At 40.2% G+C, this 24,527-nt stretch overlaps 3 protein-coding genes across 3 annotated transcripts; all 3 read right to left on the reverse strand.

The window, feature by feature from the left end:
- Positions 1-92: 92 nt before the first annotated feature.
- LOC111799266 lies at positions 93-4,356 on the reverse strand. The gene is made up of 6 exons (XM_023682741.1): positions 4,250-4,356; positions 3,297-3,397; positions 2,724-2,801; positions 2,542-2,613; positions 1,674-1,771; positions 93-1,179 (listed from the first exon to the last, which is right to left on the reverse strand). Exons 1-6 carry the CDS (start codon positions 4,271-4,273, stop codon positions 629-631), a joined length of 924 nt encoding a protein of 307 aa, XP_023538509.1. The 5' UTR covers positions 4,274-4,356; the 3' UTR covers positions 93-628.
- Positions 4,357-5,661: 1,305 nt separating this feature from the next.
- On the reverse strand, positions 5,662-10,647 carry LOC111798089 (TATA box-binding protein-associated factor RNA polymerase I subunit B). Its single transcript, XM_023681052.1, has 4 exons — positions 9,856-10,647; positions 8,429-9,265; positions 8,178-8,311; positions 5,662-6,287 (listed from the first exon to the last, which is right to left on the reverse strand). The coding sequence occupies exons 1-4, from the start codon at positions 10,484-10,486 to the stop codon at positions 5,673-5,675; spliced, it is 2,217 nt and encodes a 738-aa protein (XP_023536820.1). The 5' UTR covers positions 10,487-10,647; the 3' UTR covers positions 5,662-5,672.
- Positions 10,648-12,265: 1,618 nt separating this feature from the next.
- LOC111798375 (flavin mononucleotide hydrolase 1, chloroplatic) lies at positions 12,266-22,413 on the reverse strand. The gene is made up of 7 exons (XM_023681471.1): positions 21,948-22,413; positions 20,369-20,444; positions 19,138-19,189; positions 17,527-17,641; positions 17,376-17,446; positions 15,196-15,283; positions 12,266-12,696 (listed from the first exon to the last, which is right to left on the reverse strand). The coding sequence occupies exons 1-7, from the start codon at positions 22,226-22,228 to the stop codon at positions 12,552-12,554; spliced, it is 828 nt and encodes a 275-aa protein (XP_023537239.1). The 5' UTR covers positions 22,229-22,413; the 3' UTR covers positions 12,266-12,551.
- Between the last annotated feature and the right edge of the window lie 2,114 nt (positions 22,414-24,527).

Below are 24,527 nucleotides of genomic sequence, written 5' to 3' on the forward strand. Positions count from 1 at the left end.
AAGATTTAAACCTCTGACTTGGAAATCTCGATTTCAAAGAGAACAACCTAAATTAAACCCGTACAGTATCACGTAAAACACGATATATCAACTGATATTAAGGAGTCCAAGTATATATTGAATGACGACACACAAGATGCTCAACATTAAGCATCAACAGCAAAGAGAGAGGATCTAATAAAGCAAGAACTCTAACACAAATTTAAGTTAGAAACCTTTACTTTGACCAACATAAAACTCAGCTATGCACAGCTCAATCAGTGAACAGATCTGTTCCCAATTTATAGTACCATAACCTTTTGCTTACGACTCCACTCGACCCACGTAATTCAATCTTCTCATACAGCGCTGCTTAAACTTAAACGACCGGGACAAATTCCAAGCACATACAAGGAATACATAATCTAGATTACGTAATGTTAGATTCTTATGTTCGCCAAATCTATTGGCAACATAGGCTAGCTGTAGCAGCTGTGAGCATTTTTATCCGTCCCGGTCAGGTCGCCGATGACAACCACGTTCTTCATACATTATCGCTCATGAATCTTTTTGTCGGCACCAGTAATCCTGACAACTTAGGACATAAGGTCAGGCCAGAAAATAAGAGCTACAAAAGGTCTGCTTCCCCTCACCGTGTTGGAAGAGACTCATTCTTCCGGCTCTGCTTGCCCAAAGCCTGAGAAAACATCCGCTTTGCTGCTCCTAAATGTTCCCTCTTCAAGTACTCATTGTCAACACAACTTGCCTTAGGAGAACTCTTGTCTGCTTTCATTTTGGGAGCAGCAGCATTACTTCCCCTTGCTGATGACCGAATTGGATTACGATTCTTACCCGCTTCGTTCTTTGAGTTCACACATTGATCTGGCTGCAACTTGGTTTTGTTAACAACTTCCACAGTAGAATCAGGCTCCTTCAATTCATTTGCTTGGACGTATGCGTTGTTAGCTACACTTCCTTGCTCTTTGCTATGGTTGGAAGTAGCTTCAGGAGATGAATTTATTCTCTTCCCCAGTGCATGTGCAATCATGCGGCGTGCAACCACGGGATCACAGCGTGGCTTTGGCTTCTCAGGTTCACTGTCTTCTCCTATGTGCATCATGAAAATTCGCTCACGAACAGCCAGATAGGCTGCTTCTCTCTCTTCGAAAGACCGTTGAGGAGGTGATTTCTTCAAACTCACTGAAATAGAACATCAAGTACAGGCAACTCAGTTTCTTATAATCCTTCTGAAAGAAAATCTGCAAATTTGGGATTGAACAAACTTCCATGTACATGTGAAAATTGGAACAGCATTTTTACCCCCCAAAAAAGATATTTACATACACATTCTATCATAGAGTTACTTTTCTCCCTAAACTTCAATCTTCAGATCCAGAATCCCTATCAAATCCTACTGAGAAGACCTTTTATTCTACTCTACAGCAACGTTTCTCCACACTGCATCACTCCCTTTGATGCCATTATATGGAGAGAGAGAGAGAGAGAGAGAGAGACCACAGCAGGGCATTTTCACAAATTAATATTACACGTTCATACTATCTCCTCTACTATCTTCAAATGGCCACAACTCCACTATTAGTGCACATGTCTTTCTGATGATCAAATAGCAATCAATAGCATGAATTGGAAAAAATTTGCAGGTAGGGATTATGCTGTATGAAACAATAGTATACCAGAAGAGTTTTCCTTTCTCCTTAACAGTTGGTGTGGTATTGTTGAAATTTGAGGTTCATCGTACTCCCACAGAATATCACTCACAAGAATGGACGGCCTGCAATACACAAATAAGCTAATGAACAAATGACCTTTATTAGAACCACCCATGTCCCTACCATACCCCTACAGTTTCATAGTTCGTAAATATAAGAATCCTCGTTTCACTTTAAGCAATACGTGAGCTATGATGAAGAAATAAATGACATCCCAATGTTTTTTTTGTCATAAATAAAACTTAATGGATAAGAATTACAAATAGTCCATCTTTCCATATAGCTTATGATGTGCGCCTATGCAGTCCAAATCTTCTCCCTCTGAGTCGATGTACGATTTGGGGAAAAACCAATAGAATGTGAATCACAATAGCAAGGGAGAGAGAGGGTGGTATGTAATCCCTACTTGTATTCAAGTATAACTAGAGAAAAGCTTGGATTGCATTTCCTCCTATACAGACTAAATTTCAGAACAGGACGGATTCCTAGTGGAGCTGATCAAAGGCAGAAAGGACTAAGAGTTCATTGCATTGAATCAAAATCAAGGGGACTAAGAGGTTTATTCAATTATTTCAATACAAAAAATAATAAAAGATCTCAAGAGCCTAACTCCAATTCAAAGTAAAACATTTTTCTATAGTGAAGATGTTTATAAGAAAATAAAAATGAGGGTGAGTTTTCTATTCAATTATTTCAAGTGTAAAGAAAACGCATAGACACGGGAATTGTTCAAATTCCTAGCTTCAACATCAGATCAAATACAATACCAATAACAATTTAGAATATGAAAATATTAAACCAAAAGGAATTCCGGTAAGGAATTTCTCAATACATTGATGACTCTGGGCATCGCTCCAAAACCAAGTGCCTATCAACTCCTTCACCAACTGATACATGGGAAAATCTGAGAGAGGAATTGGGAAGAAGAACAAACTTAGGAAGGTAGGCATAAAGTTTGACATAGAAAATTAAGAATTCAGCCTTATACAAACTAGAAGAGGGGGAAAAAGGCACCCAAAAATATCAGCAAGGCGATGCAATAGAAGACGGTTGTATGAATCCATTGGTTCCAACTCCAAGATTCCATCCGAACTGCTACCCGCAACAATTATTTGAAGTTAGTGATCGCCATTCAAGCCATAGGTAAAGAACAATGTAAATCTAAAGCTATTCAAATGCAAGATAAAAGTGAAATTTGAGAAGTAGTGCACCAAACATCAGAATAAAAAGTGGTTGCTATCGTCTAAATAGATAACTACCCTTGTTTGAGACCATAACCTTCCACTTTTCCCTTTCACACTTGGGTGGAATTGAAACACAAAAATATTACTAAATTACAAAAATATTACTAAATTGGACGATAGCTCTGAAAAGACAAATTGCCCATCGTTTCTTTAATCTCGGGAGGAATACGGACGATCGGGGTCGGGGGCTAATTCAAACCCTTTGGGTAAAATAAGAACAACCCCGACATTCAAACTGTCTCTTTTCTTTCAGTTGCATATCATAAGGAATTCGAACAACTACTTCAAATATAATATCATAAAGTACCTAACTAACATCATGTAATCATCATCAACACATTACCTGGTTTCATCCTGAAGAAACTTGACGAAGACGTCTTCCATGGATAGAATAAGATGCTTGCTAGGGAGGTTTTCCTTCACAAGGAAGGCCAACTCCTCCACCTGAGGAGTCAAATATCATCAATAAGGAGAAAAAGAAAAAAAGAAAAAAAAGGAATGTTAACGAAAATAGCACAATGCAGAATTATGTAACTGCAAATACTAGCTGTTCTAGCACTAAAGGAATCTACCTTTATCCATAAAAATGGAAAAGAACTACCGTCGAATATCGAAATACGCGTACACCAGGGAAGGTTTGAAGATAAAAAAACTACAGAAAATGTCAGAACCCATCTTGATCTTACAACATATTGCTTCAGACATTAACCAACTTTCCCAGAACTTCCAGCATATTACGCTACAAATCTATTCTTTTTGTTTGCTGAAGAACTAAATTTCATTTACACGAATAAAGGTACTGATCACAGGGAGTACAAAAGGATAAACCCGAAGAACACAATATTTTCAAAAAAAGAGTTCCAATTATTGATAATAAGAAAGAACGAAAAAACTACTGCATCAAAATTTCCAGAACTCCAGCGTACGAATTACTTCCATTTCCGGGAATAACACTCACTGAATCACTCCTTCTCATCTTTTTATATGCCAAATTCCAATTCCAAGCAGAATCAACAAACCAAAAAATACATCAAAATCTCAAATCACTGAACCTGATCCAGAAACTACCGATTACCCTACAAAAAAACGCAATTAAACCAAAAATCCGCACTACCTAATACCCTGATCCAGAAACCACCAAGTACATCACTGTGAGTTCATCAAAAATACCAAAAATGCTAGAGCCCGCCAAGGATTCTGAGAATTCAACTGAGAGAATCTAACAATTTAGAGATAAAATATGCGATTCTTCGTGAAGTGAGAAGAAAGCAGTAAAGAGAAAGAAGAAGAAGTTACCATGGCGAATTGGGTGATAGCCATTGTAGGTAAGAAGGTTGAAGACTGAATGGGAGTTTCAATGGGGGCGATGGATTTCCGGAGAAGGCTCACAACTACGGGTTTTAACGAGCCTGACGTCTGACAAATGATAAATATATATTTTTTAAATAAATAAATAAATTAATTATTTACTATAAATGTTTTAAATATGAGATATTTATATCCCTCCCATGATTATCTCACCAGTTAGATTCACTCGCCCAACTAATATACCTATTTGGATCGGTTAGAACATTTTTAGACTCAGTTCAATTGTTCGGTTGTAACTTTTTTTTTTATAATCAAAACAACATTTATTCAATAATGAACCCACATGCTGGGTCGTGATCTTGACACGCTCACGGCTAGAAATTAAGTCCCATATATATTTTTTGCCCGGCTTTGTGGCTGAGTTGGACCTTAGGCGAGGCAATCGAACAATCGAACATTGCTGGTGCAGAATCTAAGCTTGTTCAACCACACACGCTGCCTGCGCGTGCATGTTCAATCGTCTGCGACACAGACTTGCCTCTACACTAGGCCAAGTCATTCAACTCGACCTTGCCTTTGCTCAGAGCCAAAGTCTCTCAATGCAACGTCGCATCTCATCTTGTTATCTCGATCCTTATTGACATAGTCCATATGTCTTGATGCCATCCCGAGTCTCGAGATGTCGTCGATCATCACAACTCGTTCGGTTATGCCATTGAGAACGGACCCAACACAACTGTAATTTTTTATAGTTAAGTTGGTTTTGGTTATTTGAGTCATTTATTCAAATTTTTATTTTTAATAAAAGCAAAATGTAAAATATCTATTTATTTAATTTTAAATATTAAATTAAAATTTGGATTTTAATATATATATAAATATATAATTGTATCACGAGCAAAAATGTATATTTCAAAATTAATAATAAATTCCGATTAGTTTGGTTAGGGGAACACCCCACCTTTGATCCAATTTTGTTTCATTTCCTTTGAACACGTTAGGGTTGAAATTGTAAATATGCATGGCTACAAGTTTTTTTCTTCCCGATTTTAGTCATAGTATCGTCTCTAGTGAGTATAGTAAGTGACCTAAATGAGAAAAAAACTTTTATGAACGGACAAATGGAACTCTTTTAAAAAAACGAAAAAAATCTTCAATGGTAACCGTTCATTATTATCTAGAAGAGTTATCCACTCGACACAAGACCCTACTTCCCCACTCGACACAAGACCCTTATAAATTCCGTTGGATGCTTCTAGATTCAACATGTTCTGACCCTACAATGGCTTTGTTGTAGATTCCGATCGTGTCTTATTTCTACACGATCTTGTACCTGACAATTGATAATCATATTTCATACGATCATAAGAACCTACACTCGATTAACTCGTTCGAATATATCTCTAATCACTTAAATATTCAAATCTGAGAGATCGATAGAGTCGAGCGTGGCATGATCAGGCATAACATCACTGCAAAACTCACAAGAAACACTAGAGGGTGTTAGATGAAGGGAGTGATTGATTCTAGATTCTAACCAAGACAATCTTTTCTCAAGACTCAGCACACCAATGTGCATGATCCTAGTACTAACTTGTGCAGCTCTAGCACAAGCTCGAAGCAATAAGTAGTAATCGGCATGAGCAGCGTAAGTTAGCGCACCTTCGTCGATCTTCCTCGAGTAGTGAAGGTAACCGAATCTCTTCGGGTAAACCCTTGGAGGAATGTAGCAGAATCTATTTTCTTCCATATCGAGTTTCAGTCGTCTGATGGCTTCGTCTTTGGAAGTTGGTGTTGAAGCTTTGTCTTCAGAGGATAGTTCATCATCTACATTTTCGGAACTTTTTGATGAATGACTTTGCTGAGAATTATTCGACTCAGTTCGGTTATCGGATGATTCGCCACTAATACGGTCTTCGCTCCTGCGTTTCTTGTCTTTGTTGGATGATCGATCATTCGGAGCTTCCCTCAATCTCTTTTGATTCGAAGCTGCATTTTGATCCATATCTTCTGTTTGTTCTTGATCCTGTAACAATTTCTTTTCAGTGGTTAGGATTTATGCTTTCCAAATAAACACTTATGCATAAATTTGGTTAACAGACATGAAATCCCTGTGGCATAGCAACAAAAGCAAGTGATATTGCAAGGAACTATAAGTTCTAACTCGACCTTTTCCGATACTTGTGCACGCATTCACAAATTTCAGGAGACAATTGCTCGACCCCTATAATGTTTAGTTGTCGGAAAACTCGTAGGATAAATATCTTAGGTCGCTATAAAGTTTGAACTCAAGTTGGATAACCTATCTACTTGGATAACCTATTGTAGCTCAAGTCAAGCAACACTTCTACATCTTACTTCTCAAACTCAAGTTTAAACTTCAAAATGAACGTGCTAATGCAAAGTTAGATTAGAGCATAAGTCACAATTTTCTCCTAAGAACTCTACATTGAGCAACAACCTTTGACTCATTCCAAAGAAGAACATCGAGAAGAAAAATGACAGAGTTATAATGTGAGATCCCACGTCGGTTGGAGAGGAGAACGAAACATTCTTTATAAGGGCGTGGAAACCTCTCCCTAGCAGACGTGTTTTACAAACCTTGAGGGGAAGCTAAAAAAGAAAGCCCAAAGAGGACAATATCTGCTAGCGGTAGGCTTGGGCTGTCACAAATGGTATCAAAGCCAGACACCTGACGATGTGCCAACAAGGATGCTGGGCCCCGAAGACAGTGTACCAGCAAGAACGCTGGGCCCCGAAGGCGGGTGGATTGGGGGGTCCCACATCGATTGGAGAATGGAACGAGTGCCAGCGAGGTTGCAAAGGAGGTGAATTATGAGATCCTACATTGATTGGAGAGGAGAATGAAACATTCTTTATAAGGGTGTGGAAACCTTTCCATGGTAGACACATTTTAAAAACCTCGAGGAAAAATTCGAAAGGGAAAGTCCAAAGAGGACAATTTTTGCTAGCGGGTAGACTTTAAGCCATTCAGAGCATATTTCAGAATTGCATTTCTTTCCTCCATCATAAAGAAACATCAATTCATCTTTAACTACCGTTTAAATGCTAATTAGACTAGAACTTTTAAAACATTAAGAGCATATATCAGGTGAGGGTTTGGGTTTGAGTGGCATGAATTCATGTATCCCCTAGAAAGAATCTATTATTCCTCTCACCCCAAGAACAAGCTTCCTAAACTTGCACCTCAAACTCAACTCAGGTTAATCAAATCTACGCTTTCTACCTCCTCCCACTCAAATCTCTAGGCTTACCACAAACCAATGCCCCAACGCCCATAAGAACCACAATTCTTGAAGGTGTTTCTTTAGGGACGAAATGATATACTTGGCTAATCCTACCCAAAGTGTCACGATAGCAACTAAGAGTAATAAAAGGGAGTTCTTCCCTAGAGAAAGATTACATGTGCCATTCAGGCTTTTCAAGTCTTTATGGGGTTGAAAAAGGGGGTTGGTTCACTTGCAAATACCAAAGTCTCAACACCACATGACTCCTAAAAGTTTGCTAAGAGTATTTAACCCTAAGATGAGTAATAGGACGAACATTAGTTTTCGGAATCACTCCTAGGCTATAAGAATTTAGCTAAGAATCCTCTATCAGTAACCGGTTGGTTCACGATAGTAAGTACGAGCGATAAAAAAAAAAAAAAAAAGCCTCATCCAGTGATTCGAGATAGCCTCATTAGTATAAAACATCCCGGCTAGTCTCCTCTTTCCCTTCTTTGTTCGTTTTCTCACTATATACCCTAAAGATCAAAATCCCATCCTAGTGAAAAAGGAAAGAAAAAGCAAAAGAAATTCATTATATATTTCACAAAAATCACAATCATCAGCCAAATTGAATTTGATTCTCAAGAGAAAAGAAAAATGCCAGACTTCAGCATGATAGCCACTACCTTTTCATTCTGATAATACTTCCAAAACTGTTCAATCAACCTTTCTTCCTCGTGATCCTCAAACAAAGACTCTAAACCAGCAAAGACGACATCCTTACAGTGCTGAAGATAGGTCGGTAAGCTTTTAGAGTATTCTGCCAACAAAATTTTGGTGTTAGCAAATAACAATTTAGTAATAAATACAGTGAGCAGGTAGGAAAAAAGCTTCTGGTTGGCCTAACTTCAAAAATACAATAAAACTTAAATCATACCATAAGTCTCAGCAATCTCGTGATACCGAGCTTCAATCTTGTGAAGGAACTCTGAAGCAGTCAGTTCAGGCATGTCAAGATGCGAGTATTTAGCCGAGACAGACAGATTATCCACATTATGTGAAGTAAATCCAGGTCCATTTTCACTATTAGCCTGCACGTTACTGAAATTATTAGCAGGACTTGAATGTCTCTTCTGGTTAGGTGGGAAAGATGATGCACAATTACCGGACAAACTCTTTTCCCATTCTCCAAAACCATGGAGATTATAGAGAATTCTCATGGCTATAATTAGAATCGACATTACACAAACACGTGAGGGAAGCCTCAGCTCATTGGTTGATAACCACAAATCAGGAGGCATTGACCACTCATAAATGCGGCAAGCATGAGGCAAAATCTTATCAATAGGAAGGGCCAGCTTGTTGAGATAACGACACGCTATTGAATGAAAGTTGACTGGAGGTAGGTTTAGCCCTATGGTATGAGCTACCGATGCTGCCAATGATTCCAACTTCTGCAGCGAGGGAATTCGAGAGGGCCTATACATATGCTTTAAACTTATAGGACAAGCCCTTGACGTTTGCCCAATGCGATCTCCAATGTCAACAAAAGCAGCAAAATATGGAAGTTTCCCCTCAAGTGACCACTTCATTATGTCTGTTGGCAAAATCGCTTCTCGAGCAACATGGCAAGCCAAAAAGGAAACAGCTAGAGTACAAGATAATGGTATCTTTTTTCTTAAAGATTGAACCCACACAACTACTACCCGCTGACCATACAAATTGTGGGGTTCATCTTTATGCCTACTTGAAACAGGTCTAATGTTTTCAGGATCTGTTGAATGAAGGAACATTCAGTTTGCAACTAAAATCGAAAAAGAAAGATGACAAAAAGTACAAATAAACTAAGAGACCCAATTAAAACAATCAAACATATTGAAATATATGAAGAAAACTCAACCAACACTACGTAAAGGAACAAATAAGGCAATTATTCAAGCAAAATTGTAAGATCTTAAACAAAATCATGCCCCATTACAAAGAAACTGAGGAGGGGAGGGAAGTTGGACAAATGGCCGAGACTACTAGAAGGATTCCTCTTTGGATAATAGGTATTCCTGTGATCGGTTTAGTCGGTACTTTCTTTTATGGTTTATATTCTGGATTAGGTTCATCTTTGTAATAATCGGATAAACTTATGGCTATATGCACTTAGAACTATGATATTTGAATATGCAAACAAGATCAAAGTCCAAAAAAGACAATGTAATAACAATAACGAGTTAAGCTTTCAAGGCATTTATCAGAATCCACGAATATATGCCAATTGGAAATCTAAAGCTAATGGTTTCAGTTCTATCAACATGATTCATGGGCACTTAAATTTGAATAAGAACTATTCATGGAAGTAATGAGTGATCAAACCTAGGCATTGGCTCTCAGAATCTTGAACAGCCTCAAAGGCCCAATCCTCGTCAAAAACCTGTGTAGAAGTCACAAACCTCAACCAAATGCTCGCCGCCAATCCACAGATTACAGGGCTTGCATTGAATTCCTTCACCAGAACTTCGCACTGAAGCTCCATCATCAACTGCAATCCCATTACATATCTCATCCTCACTTCATCAGCATACTCCTCAAAACTCGGAGCTCCAGATAAAGCACCGCCCGACCCGAAATCCTCAGGACCTATCGGCCCAACACCATCATTGGACATCACAATGGTATCATCCCTTTGCATATCGTTGTCTCCCTCTAATTGAAGGCTCTCCCAGAACTCAGATTGACTAGTACCGAAAAGGCTCTGTGGTTGAGACTGAGATATAGGCTCTACCTTCAACACCGCCGGATTACGCCGGCGCGTGTGGGATTGCGAGTAGATTGGGCCACCGGCATCACCAGGGTCTCTTAAAATCAAATCCTCGTCGGCGACACCGGTGTCGATGATATCGTCGGCCTGGGAACCACACTGGAGGCAGTAGAAGAAGCCATCGCCACCGTCTGTAAGCCCAACGCTGCCGCAGTTGTAGCAAGACAAGTTGCGGGGGTCTGCCATTGGAGATCTTGAAGGTTATAATAATGGAAGCAAGTAATCAGAGAAGATTAGCAACCAAAATTATTGTATGAGCTTCGATTATTGTGAAACTACATACAAATCAAAGACAAAAAAAGGAAGAACTTCGAAAGCGTTTGCTTGGCAAGGAATTCAAAGCGTGGGCTTTGTGCAAGAAATTGAACTTCTCAAGCATATATATATATATTTTTTCAAGTGTAGATTATTTTCCATTTTTATAAATAATAATTTTAATAAAAATAACATTTTAGTCCCTATACTTTCTAATAATCTAAATTTAACCTTTGTAATTTCATTATATTCTAAACCTAGCCCTTACAATTACATTTTGCTAAAAATTATTATTATTAATTTTAAGTTATATTAGAAATACATAAACTAAATTTAAATATTTAAAAATATAAGACTAAAATAAATTAAATTATTAAATATAAAGACAAAAAAAATTAAAAATAAATTTAATTTTGGCCTCCAAATTTTATTTTAAAAAATTCCAAATTTAATTTCTTTTACTTTAATAAATTTAAATTTAACTTTTATCTTCTCGATAGAAAAAAAGTATATATATATTTTTCATTAAAAAAACAATGTAAATTTTATCTTTGTTTAAAACAAAAAATAATTGTAATTAAGGTAAAAATTAACTTTAAAACAAAAATACTTTTAAAATGATTTAAAAAATAACATTTTAAAAATATCCTTAAACCATTTTTTTTTATTTTTTTTATTTAAAAAAAATAATTTTTTTTTGAAATTAAAAAAATATCAAAATCATTAAATTTCCTTATTATTAGTATGTAGAAATTTACCCGATAAATATTTTTATCGTTAGCATATAGACGAAATTTCTTTCCATAATTATTATATTTATTTACTTTTATCAAATTTTCTAAATTACATTTACACAAATTTTCTCGAGTCATTTTCTGTCATTCAAACTTTGAAAATACCTCATATTTCCTAGCACGCGCATTTTAAAATCGTGAGACTGACGACAAATTGTATCAGAGCTAAATATCAGGCAAAGCGCTAGTGAGGACGCTAGGCCCCTAAGGAAGTGAATTATGAAATCCCACCTCGATTGGAAATGAAAACAAAATATTTCTTATAAGAGTGTGAAAACCTTTTCTTAGCCGACATATTTTAAATCCGTGACGCTGGCCTCGGGGTGGATTGTGAGATCCCACATTGGTTGAGAATGGGAACAAAACATTCCTTATAAGAGTGTGAAAACCTCTTCTTAACCAACACGTTTTAAAACCGTGATGCTGGGCCCCAAATAGGGTGGATTGTGAGATCCCACGTCAGTTAGAGAGGGGAACGAAACATTCTTATAAGGGTGTGGAAACCTCTCCTTAGCAAACGTGTTTTAAAACCGTGAGGTTGACGACAAATTGTATTAGAGCTAAATATCAGGCAGTGCGCTAGCGAGGATGCTAGGCCCCTAAGGGGGTGAATTGTAAGATCCCATATCGATTGAGAATTGAAACAAAACATTCCTTATAAGAGTGTGAAAACCTCTTCTTAGCCGACACATTGCAAAACCGTGACGTTGGGCCCCAAGAAGGGTGGATTGTGAGATCCTATATTGGTTGAAGAAGGGAATGAAACATTCCTTATAAGGGTGTGGAAACCTTTCCTTGGCAGACACGATTTAAAATCTTGAGGCTGACGGCAATATGCAAACCGTGAGACTAACAACGATACGTAACGGGCCAAAGTAGACAATATCTGCTAACAGTGAGTAGCGCAATTGTGATGTAGGAACAACGTTTGCACTACTCATGACACGATGAGCAAAAGCAGCATGGTTGGGAAGTTTGATACAATCCCAGCTGATTTTGCTCATAATTGTATTGATTACAGATGAATGTTTTGAACTTTATGAACAGTAAACAGAATCCCACAAAAGAATCCACAGCTAGAACAATCTCAACACAGCATGCCATTATGAAAATCAATTGAATCATAGTAAAGATGAGTTCATTTTTCATTTCCAAATCAAGAAAAAGAAACAGAACAAACCTCAGCAACGTGTTCGGTACGTTCATGTCGACGCTGCCGAGTTCAGGCGATGAATATCGGGTGAAATATCGAGTCCCAGACGACAGAGATCCTGTAGTAGTAAGTCTGCACTTCTGAAATGTAAGCCTACAATGCCGACTTCTTTCGCTGCTTCTACGTTTTTCTTTCTGCAAGTAAACTTGTAATTAGAAAGTGGTCTCGTTCGATAACCATTTGGTTTAGAACATTAAACTTACAAACACTACTTCCGTCGATGATTCTCACTTCTATTTGTGCGCAATAGAACGAAAAGCAGTTTGTATCATTTTTAAATCTCCATTCGATAACAAACGAAAGGTGATAGATCACCGTTCAACCCAAAAATTTAAGTTGACGGGTTAGGATAAATTTTCTCCCTCACTCGTGGACTAGAAAATTTATAAAAGGTGAAACAAATGGAAATTAAGATAAATGAGATTACAGGAGTTCGAACATAGGATCTTCAGCTCTAATATCATGCTAGATCACCACTCGACCCAAAAGCTACCGCTACCCATAGTTTAACCCAAGGAACCAGTTGAACTAGAAGTCCAAATTTCAGCTAAGCTACCCAAGGACCAAAACCTAGTTTCATTTCTTTCCTGATAGTATCCTACTGTAACAGTCCAAGCCTACTGCTCGCCGATATTGTCCTCTTTGGGCTTTTCCTTTCCGAGTTTACCCTTAAGGTTTTCAAACGCGTCTACTAGGGAGATGCTTCCACACTCTTATAAGAAATGTTTCGTTCTCCTCACCAACTAATGTGGGATCTCACAGTCCACCTATCCTCGGGAACCCTACGTCCTTGTTGACACACCGCCTGGTGTCTGGCTCTGGATAAACCATTTGTAACAGCCCAAGCCTACCGCTAGCAAATATTGTCTTCTTTGGGGTTTCCCTCAAGGTTTAAAACGCGTCTACTAAGGAGAGGTTTCCACACCTTTATAAGAAATGTTTTGTTCTCCTCTCCAACCAATGTGGGATCTTACAATCCACCTCTCCTTGGTTGCCCAATATCCTCGTTGACACACCACCCGATGTCTGACTCTAATACCATTTGTAACAGCCCAAGCCCACTGCTAGCAGATATTGTCCTCTTTGGGCTTTCCCTTCCGAGTTTTCCCTCAAGGTTTTCAAACGTGTCTACTAGGGAGAGGTTTCCACACTCTTATAAGGAATGTTTCGTTCTCCTCTCCAACCAATGTGGGATCTCAAAATCCACCTCTCCTCGGGAGCCCAACGTCCTTGTTGACACACCGCCTAATGTCTGGCTCTGGATAACCAATTGTAACAACCCAAGCCTACTACTAGCAAATATTGTCTTCTTTGAGCTTTCCCTCAAGGTTTAAAACGCGTCTACTAAGGAGAGGTTTCCACACCTTTATAAGAAATGTTTTGTTCTCCTCTCCAACCAATGTGGGATCTTACAATCCACCTCTCCTTGGTTGCCCAATATCCTCGTTGACACACCACCCGATGTCTGACTCTAATACCATTTGTAACAGCCCAAGCCCACTGCTAGCAGATATTGTCCTCTTTGGGCTTTCCCTTCCGAGTTTTCCCTCAAGGTTTTCAAACGTGTCTACTAGGGAGAGGTTTCCACACTCTTATAAGGAATGTTTCGTTCTCCTCTCCAACCAATGTGGGATCTCAAAATCCACCTCTCCTCGGGAGCCCAACGTCCTTGTTGACACACCGCCTAATGTCTGGCTCTGGATAACCAATTGTAACAACCCAAGCCTACTACTAGCAAATATTGTCTTCTTTGAGCTTTCCCTCAAGGTTTAAAATGCGTCTACTAAAGAGAGGTTTCCACACCTTTATAAGAAATGTTTTGTTCTCCTCTCTCACCAATGTGGGATCTTACAATCCACCCCTCCTTGGTGGCCCAACATCCTCGCTGACACACTGCCCGATGTCTGGCTCTAATACCATTCGTAACAGCCCAAACCCACCGCTAGCAGATATTGTCCTCTTTGAACTTTCCCTCAAGGTTTTAAAACGCGTCTACTAGGGAGAGGTTTCCACACTCTTATAAGAAATGTTTTGTTCTCCTTTCCAACCAATGTGGGATCTCACAATCCACCTATCCTCGGGAACCCAACGTCCTTGTTGACACACCGCCTGGTGTCTGGCTCTGGATAAACCATTTGTAACAGCTCAAGCCTACTACTAGCAAATATTGTTTCTTTGGGCTTTCCACACCTTTATAAGAAATGTTTTGTTCTCCTCTCCAACCAATGTGGGATCTTACAATCCACCCCTCCTTGGTGGCCCAACATCCTCACTGACACACCGCCCGATGTCTGGCTTTCACACCATTTGTAACAGCCCAAGCCCACCTCTAGCCGATATTGTCTTTTTTGAACTTTCCCTTTCGGGCTTTCCCTCAAGGCTTTAAAACACGCCTACTAGGGAGAGGTTTCCACACCCTTATAGAAAATGTTTCGTTTTCCACTCCAACCAACATGAGATCTCACACCTACCACGTCAACATTCAACGACAGAACAGAAAAGTGACCGTATGCATATGGGAAAGATGTCTGATATATTACTTGATATCAATATAATAAGAACAAATTGGTAAAATGTACAGAGGCTTCCAATCATAATTCCATTTCAATTTCTTAACATTAAATAAGTCAAACCTGTCATCAATGAAAATACAGCTAGCTGGCTCAACTTCAAGATGTCTCAGGGCTTCCAAGTAGAAATCAGGATCCGGCTTCCTCTTTCCTATAACATATGAAAAACAGGATTCAATATAATTTATAAGGCAATGGTATATCTAATGTGATGTCCCGCATTGGTTGGGGAGGAGAACAAATCATCCTTTATAGGGGTGTGGAAATCTTCCCCTAGCAGACGCGTTTTAAAGCCTTGAGGGGAAGCCCGAAAGGGAAAGCCCAAAGAGGACAATATCTGCTAGCGGTGGATCTGGGTCGTTACAAATGGTATCAGAGCCAGTCACCGGACGATGTGCCGGCTTTCTCGCTGTTCCCCGAAGGGGGGTAGACACGAGGCGGTGTGCCAGCAAGGACGCTGGACCCCAAAGGGGATGGATTTGGGGGCGGTCCCACATCGATTGGATAAAAGAACGAGTGCCAGCGAGGACGCTGGGCCCCGAAGGAGGTGGATTGTGATGTCCCACATTGATTGGGGAGGAGAACAAATCACCCTTTATAGGGGTGTGGAAACCTTCCCCTAGCAGACGCGTTTTAAAGCCTTGAGGGGAAGCCCGAAAGGGAAAGCCCAAAGAAGACAATATCTGCTAGCGGTGGATCTGGGCGTTTTAAAGCCTTGAGGGGAAGCTCGAAAGGGAAAGCCCAAAGAAGACAATATCTGCTAGCGGTGGATCTGGGTCGTTACATATGAAAAACAGGATTCAATATAATTTATAAGGCAATGGCATATCCAACTTCGCTACTTTCCTGATATCTGAAAAACGACATGATGGAAGAAAAGAACACAGAAGAAAGAGACGCTAAACATTTTTCAGTTTATTTTTACTTAGTTGTTTAGAAGCAATCAAATGTTTGTGATACCCCAGTCGTGAACGCTTATGTTAGAAAGAGTAAAAAGGGAATTGTGCAAGAACCAGTTAGTAAGTGTGTAACGCCCCAAGTCCACCGCTAGCAGATATTGTCTTCTTTGGGTTTTCCCTTTCGGGCTTCCCCTCAAGGCTTTAAAACGCGTTTGCTAGGGAAAGGTGTCCAACCAATGTGGGGTTCTCACTATCCACCCCCCTTCAGGGCCAGCGTCCTCGCTGGCACTAGTTCCTTTCTCCAATCAATGTGAGACCCCCACCAAATCCACCCCCTTCAGGGTCCAGCGTCCTTAATGGCACACCGCCTCATGTCTACCCCCCTTTGGGGAACAGCCTCCTCGTTGGCACATCGTCCGGTGTCTGGCTCTGATACCATTTGTAACGGCCCAAGTTCACCGTTAGCAGATATTGTCCTATTTGGGCTTTCCCTTTCAAGCAAGCTTCCCCTCAAGGCTTTAAAACGCATCTATTAGGGAAAGGTTTCCACACCCTTACAAAGAGTGTTTCGTTCTCCTCTCCAACCAATGTGGGATTCTCACTATCCACCCCCTTTCGAGGCCCAGGGTCCTTGCTGGCACTAGTTCCTTTCTCCAATCAATGTGAGACCCCCACCAAATTCACTCCCCTTTGGGGTCCAGCGTTCTTACTGGCACACCGCTTCGTGTCTACCCCCTTTCTGGGAACAGCCTCCTCGCTGGCACATCGTCCAGTGTCTGGCTCTGATACCATTTGTAACGGTCCAAGTCTACCGCTAGCAGATATTGTCCTCTTTGGGCTTTCCCTTTCAGGCTTCCCCTCAAATAAAGGGTGTTTCATTCTCCTCCCCAATCAATGTGGGATTCTCATAAAGTGGGTATGTTGGTTTGTGCTTTTATAGTCTGTTGAGGGATTGAGAGTTGTAAGAAGGTAGCAAAGGTCGTCAGGGTGGCACGGTTCAACCACAACAGCCTCCATCCATTGGGTTGAAGATGAAGAAACCAAGTGCAGGTCTAGGTGAGGCAGTTTAACAAACAGGTGAAGACAATATCTGTTAGCGGTGGGCTTGGACCGTTACAGTTAGCATTTGTAACTTCTTAAATACGAAAACTCGTGTTTCTTTGCAATAAACAAAAGAAAGAAAAGAGAAAAGGATGGTTTAACGGTGATGATAAATATAGTGGAATGGTAATGAAGCAATCCCCCATAGCTTATATCATAGTTGTGAGACAATGAACAGAAGCAAGGCAAGGCAAGGGAGGAGAACTTAAAGAAGAGGAAAGCCTTTAAGAACTTGAGCGTTACCGTTTTTACAAGAGCAGAACGTCCACGATAGATATCTCGAGATTTTCAGCTTCGCCTCGATCATTTCGTACCTGCCAAATGAAATCACAAAAGTTAATAATGACACATTTAATCGCAAGAAATGGCATGCTAAGATTATTTTCTCACGAACCAAATAGGATAGTTTGTGAAGGCATGCATTTCATAGTTTTTCTCTTTTAGTGCATTTAGCAATTCTTCAATGCCTTCTAGGTAGGAGTAACCACTTATCATACAGCTTTTGAGGCCTGGAAAGATAGATAAAATGATGTTAATTGAAGCTAAAACAGTAAGAACACACGGTACACCGGCTAATGATAAAGAAGAGAATGTAATAACCCAAAGAGGTGGACATGAGGCGGTGTGCCAGCAAGGACGCTGGGCCTCGGAGGGGGTGGATTTGGTGGGGGTCCCACGTCAATGGGAGAAAGGAACGTGTGCCAACGAGGACGTTGGGTCTCAAAGCGGGATGGATCGTGAGATCCCACGTCAGTTGGAGAGGAAAACGAAACACCCTTAATAAAGGGTGTGGAAACCTCTCTCTAGCAGACGCGTTTTGAAAAGGAAAAACACGAAAGGGAAAGCCCAAAAAAGACAATATCTGCTAGCAGTAGGCTTAGACTGTTACAAGTTCAACGTTAAAAAAGATTTGATAAAGCCTCAGAAACGGAGTATTGAATTGGACAATCTCGTGTTCAAATAATCTAAAAGTTGTGGTAAATCAGTTTAAGTCGCATTACCAATCATTCTAATCAACATGATCGTTTATATGCAAGAGTATAGTGATATCATGCATGAATATACACACATGTTTTCATTTACATCAAAAAAGTCAATCTCTTTCTATAACGGCCCAAGCCCACCGCTAGCACATATTGATCTCTTTGGGCTTTTCCTTTCGGGCTTTCCCTCAAGGTTTTTAAAACGCGTCTGTTAGGGAGAGGTTTCCACACCCTTACAAGGAATGCTTCGTTCCCTCTCCAACCGATGTGGAATTTCACAATCCACCCCCTTGGGGGCCAGCGTTCTCGCTGGCACACTGCCCGGTGTCTAGCTTTGATACTATTTGTAACGGCCCAAGCCCACCGCTAACAGATATTGTCCTCTTTGGGCTTTCCCTTTCGGACTTCCTCGCATGNACACCCTTATAAGAAATAAGAAATGCTTCGTTCCCTCTCCAACCAATATGGGATTTCACAATCCACCCCCGTTGGGGGTTCAACGTCTTCGCTAGCACACCGCCCGATGTCTGGCTCTAATACCATTTGTAACGGCCCAAGCCCACCACTAGCAAATATTGTCCTCTTTGGGCTTTTCCTTTTGGACTTACCCGCATGGTTTTTAAAACACATCTGTCAGGGAGAGGTTTCCACACCCTTATAAGAAATAAGAAATGCTTCGTTCCCTCTCCAACCAATATGGGATTTCACAATCCACCCCCGTTGGGGGTTCAACGTCTTCGCTAGCACACCGCCCGATGTCTGGCTCTAATACCATTTGTAACGGCCCAAGCCCACCGCTAGTAGATATTGTCCTTTTTGGGTTTTCCCTTTCGGGCTTCCCCTCAAGGTTTTTAAAACGCGTCTATTAGGGAGAGGTTTCCACACCCTTATAAGCTTCGTTCCCCTCTCCAACCGAGGTGAGATTTCACAATTTCTAAAGTAATTTCTATTGTTTGAGAATGACATAAAATTGGAAACAAAAAGGAATTAAAAAAGAAAAACAGGAAGAGAACCCATCAAACCTTCAAAATCAACAGCTCGCCCATCTTTAAAGAATTTTTTTTCCAGCTCTGCCTTGAAGAAAACAACAATTTTTAGAAGTATAAGTCAGACATTAAGAACTAGCAAATAAAGTGTTCAACTATATCCTATCCCCTTCATTTTTTTAATCAATCAGTTGAGTTGAGTGAACTATAAAGAACTTCAATGATCACTAGAGGTCAAATTTGTTTTAGAAGGGACAGAAGCAAATACAGGAAAAACTCGAAGAAGAAATAAAGGGAAGAGAAAGCAATGGTGGCATTCAAGCCCATCAGGAATGTAACGACCCAGATCTACCGCTAGCAGATATTGTCCTCTTTGGGCTTTCCCTTTCGGGCTTCCCTCAAAGCTTTAAAACGCGTCTGCTAGGGGAAGGTTTCCACACCCTTCTAAATGGTGGTTTGTTCTCCTCCCCAACCAACGTGGGACATCACAAGGAATTAGAATGCCTCTCCTCAGAGGGTGAGAGCTTATGAAAACATGGCAAATTCACAATGGTAGTCTCTCCCTCCAGGATGTAGGTCTTAGGAACCTAGCTGAAATGAGTCCCTGTGTAACGATCCAAGCCCACCATTAGCCGATATTGTCCTCTTTGGGCTTTCCCTTTCAGACTTCCCCTCAAGGTTTTTAAAACGCATATGCTAGGGAGAGGTTTCCATACCCTTATAAAGAGTGTTTCGTTCTCCTCTCCAACCGATGTGGGATCTCACAATCCACCCGTCTTCAGGGCCCAGCGTCCTCGCTGGCACTCGTTCTCTTCTCCAATCGATATGGGACCCCCCAATCCATCCCCTTTCGAGACCCAGCGTCCTTGCTGGCACACCTTCTCGTGTCCACCCCCTTCGATGCTTAGCCTCATCACTGACACATCGCCCGGTGTCTAGTTCTGATACCATTTGTAATGGCCCAAACCCATCACTAATAGATATTATCCTCTTTGGGCTTTCCCTTTCGGGCTTCCCCTCAAAGTTTCTAAAACGCCTCTGCTAGGGAGAGGTTTCCACACTCTTATAAAAGGGTACTTCATTCTCCTCCCCGAACAATGTGGATCTCACATAATATCTCTTACCTTGTTTTTTTATTTCCAACTTCTCTTTGTATTCTCATTATTGCTATATAAACCACCTTAAAGGTTCCTTATATCACTCCTAAATGGTAACCTTAGCAAAATCTTGGGAATGGGAACATAGGCTAATAAGAAGGTAGACATACCTCATCAATCAAACCCTTCTCAAATTCTAGCCACACGGTTGGGTGTTTGAGTTCAAGTAGCTCCTCCATGGGCATTCTGAGCAGTGAATTCAGATCCAATTAGTTAAGGCATCATAATAAGTACTAAATTTCGCAAAAACAAAGAGCCTGCATACTAGTGGAAACTACGACTTACTTTATTATCCAAGAGCCCCAAAAACGATAAGGAATCAACCCAAGGGAATGTTTAGGAACGAATTACCTTGATGATCAAGATCAAGAGTAAAAAAACTTGTTTCTAAACTCGTGATTTAAATTGCTCCACAAGATAGTTTGATCGAGACTACTTGAATGACTAGCATGCAAATATAAACCCAAGAAATGCAAAAGAACAAGCTCGTGGCTTAAGAAGCATGATATGAAACTTTCATTATAATATCCAAAATCTTATATCCATTGACCTATGCTCGAATTGGCTAGCCCCTATATCCATTGAGCTATGCTTGAATTGGCTAGCTAGCCGCTTATCCATTGAGCTACGCTCGAATTGGCTAGCCGCTTATAGCTACGCTCGAATTGGCTAGCCGCTTATCATTGAGCTATGATCGAATTGGCTAGCCGCTTATCATTGAGCTATGATCGAATTGGCTAGCCGCTCATCATTGAGCTATGATCGAATTGGCTGGCCGCTGATCATTGAGCTACGCTCGAATTGACTAGCCCCTTATCCATTGAGCTATGCTTGAATTGGCTAGCCCCTTATCCCTTGAGCTACGCTCGAATTGGCTAGCCTCTATATCCATTGAGCTACGCTCGAATTGGCTAGCCCCTATATCTATTGAGCTACGCTCGAATTGACTAGCCCCTTATCCATTGAGCTACGCTCGAATTGACTAGCCCCTATATCCATTGAGCTAAGCTCGAATTGGCTAGCCCCTTATCCATTGAGCTACGCTCGAATTGACTAGCCCCTATATCCATTGAGCTAAGCTCGAATTGACTAGCCCCTTATCCATTGAGCTACGCTCGAATTGACTAGCCCCTATATCCATTGAGCTAAGCTCGAATTGGCTAGCCCCTTATCCATTGAGCTACGCTCGAATTGACTAGCCCCTATATCCATTGAGCTAAGCTCGAATTGACTAGCCCCTTATCCATTGAGCTACGCTCGAATTGACTAGCCCCTATATCCATTGAGCTAAGCTCGAATTGGCTAGCCCCTTATCCATTGAGCTACGCTCGAATTGACTAGCCCCTTATCCATTGAGCTACGCTCGCATTGGCTAGCCCCTATATCCATTGAGCTACTCTCGAATTGGCCAGCCCCTATATCCATTGAGCTACGCTCGAATTGGCAACCCATTATAAGTTCTATGATTTGTAGAAGCCAGTGTACAATATGAACACAAAAGGAGAATTTCATCAGTCATTTAAGCAAACATGTTCAATGCACTATGGCCATGGAATTAACAAACCATAAATCTTCCAACTCAGTTAACATTACTTCTTCTCCCCTGTTTTCATTCATCCAGATACCAGATCTTCCCATAAACTATACAGAACAATTCCCACTCAAAATCAAAACAAAAGGTCAAATCACCTGAAAAAGGCGGGAACATCTTCATAGAAAGGATCACGAACAATGGTACCCATGATATCAAACAGCAGAACAGGAAGCTTCCTAGTGCTCTTATCGCCACCATCAGAGCTCCAACCAGCCGCCATCGAAAGAGAAGACGAGACGCCTTTGCCATCGCCAATGCCAGTATCGTTGCCTCTACGAAGAAGGGTATGGTTGAAATTGGACGCCATTTTTGAAGGATTCAAGGTGGGTCTGATTGGGGAGAAGGACGCAACAGGTGGGTTCCAGAGAGAAGCCATTAAAATTGATGTAAGCTCCAAAAATGGCCGCAGCCACTAACCATTGCTCTCGCACACAGTCGATGTAATTTATAGAAATGGCGCTTTGTATTGAAGAGTTGCTTTCAGCGATTCTTATCCTTAATTCTATATTTGGCGAAGAATCGTTCTAGTTGAGATGTGTCCACCCATGCCACTCGATTTGAAGTCATGAGGCAACAATGAATTGAAATAGGCACCCCCGACTACGATTGAACCTAGTCGGATAGATCTGGCTGATACCATAAATTTGACCTATTTTAAGAAAATTCTACCACAAATCCCCTCAAATTAACACAATTTGAGGATAAGAATTGCTAACTTAGTCGCTATGAGCCTGCTACTTATTTATAACTTAGTCTATTAGAGTTATAACAGCTCAAACCCACTTCTAGCAGTTTATTGTCAGCTTTTAACTGTTATGATGTTAGGCTATGAAGTCTTATTTATAACTTAGTCGATAGGATATGGAGTCTGATACTTATTTATAACTTAGTCTACTGGAGTTACTGTACCAGCTCAAACCCACTTCTAGCAGTTATTGTCGGCTTTTGACCATTACGATGTTAGGCTATGAAACTTGCTGCTTATTTATAACTTAGTCGATAGGCTATAGAGCCTGTTGCTTACTTATAACTTAGTCCACGAGAGTTACTGTAACAACTCAAACTCACTTCTAACTGTAACAACTCAAACTCACTTCTAACCGTTATTGTCTGCTTTTGACCATTACGATGTTAGGCTATGGAGCCTGCAGCTTATTTATAACTTAGTCGGTAGGCTATGGAGCCTGTTACTTATTTATAACTTAGTCCGCTGGAGTTACTGTAACAGCTCAAACCCACCTTTAGCAGTTATTGTCTGCTTTTGACCGTTAGGATGTTAGGCTATAGAGCCTGCTAATTATTTATAACTTAGTCGACTGTTATACATAGTAAAGTTATATATAGTAAAGGTAAATTGTCATAAAAATCGATATATGGTAGATAGTTATAATAGTAAATGATTATATCGGGTAAAATTATACATAGTAAGCTGAATTATATATATATATATATATGAGCTTTGAAGATGTATGTATTATCGTTATTCTCTTACGTACCTACCTTACGTCATAGAAATCTTTTAGCTAATATTCTCCTTTCATTTTCTCTCCCTTATTCTTTGTATTCATCTAGATCAAGTGTGTGTTGCTGTGCGATCCAAACAACGTATCGCCATGAGCCTCACGATTTTAAAACACATCTGCTAGAGAGTGGTTTCCCCACCCTTATAAGCAATGTTTTGTTCCCCTCTAAAACCGACGTGAGATTTCACAATCCATCTCCTTGGGGCCAATGTCCTCGCTGGCACACCACCTCATCTCCTTGGGGGCTAGTGTCTTCACTGGCGCACCACCCCCATTTCCTTAGGGGTCCGGTGTCCTCGCTGGCACAACACCCTATCTCCTTGAGGGCCAGTGTCTTCACTGGCACAACACCCCCATCTCCTTGAGGGCCAGTGTCCTTACTAGCACACCACCGATAACTAGCTCTGATACCATTTGTAACAGTCCAAGCCCCCGCTAGCAGATATTGTCCTCTTTGGGCTTTCCCTTTTGAGTTTCCCAAACGTGTCTGGTAAGAAGAGGTTTCACACATTTATAAAAGAATAAAATGTTTCGTTCTCCTCTCCAACCGATGTGGGATCTCATAGTTATTGTTCATCTTTTGTTTTAAAGTTCGTAGCCCGCTATGTCGAGCTCCCCGGTTGTTCATGTTATCCTTAAACATCTTATTCCAAAGAATAAGTTATAAACATTTTGTAGAACTAAAAAATGATATGACTTAAATAAAATGTTTTAAAATGAGCAAATTGATCGATCAATAATTTAAACTAACTATAAAATAAATAGAGTTCTTATTACAAATTTACACCGATTCTAAATTAAAGTAGCACGGAAATTAATTTAACCCAAACACATTCAACGAAGAATCTTCAAACAATTAAAAATAAAAAAATAAAAAATGCTCTAAAGATCACAAGACTTCAAGATTACGATAATCGTTCAAGAAAATCAACAGTCTAAGGAATGATCATCCAAGCAGATCATCAAGCCAGCTGTCGATCTATAAAAAAAAATCAACAAACTAACAACATGTCGATCTAAACAGATCAACATGTCAAATGATCGATAAGCCAAAGACGGATCTAAACAGATCAACATGTCAAAGGATCGATAAGCCAAAGACGAATCTAAACAGATCAATAAATGAGAGCTCGATCGAAATAGAAAAATAAA

Source organism: Cucurbita pepo, chromosome LG07, assembly GCF_002806865.2.
Source record: "Cucurbita pepo subsp. pepo cultivar mu-cu-16 chromosome LG07, ASM280686v2, whole genome shotgun sequence".
Taxonomy (NCBI): domain Eukaryota; kingdom Viridiplantae; phylum Streptophyta; class Magnoliopsida; order Cucurbitales; family Cucurbitaceae; genus Cucurbita; species Cucurbita pepo.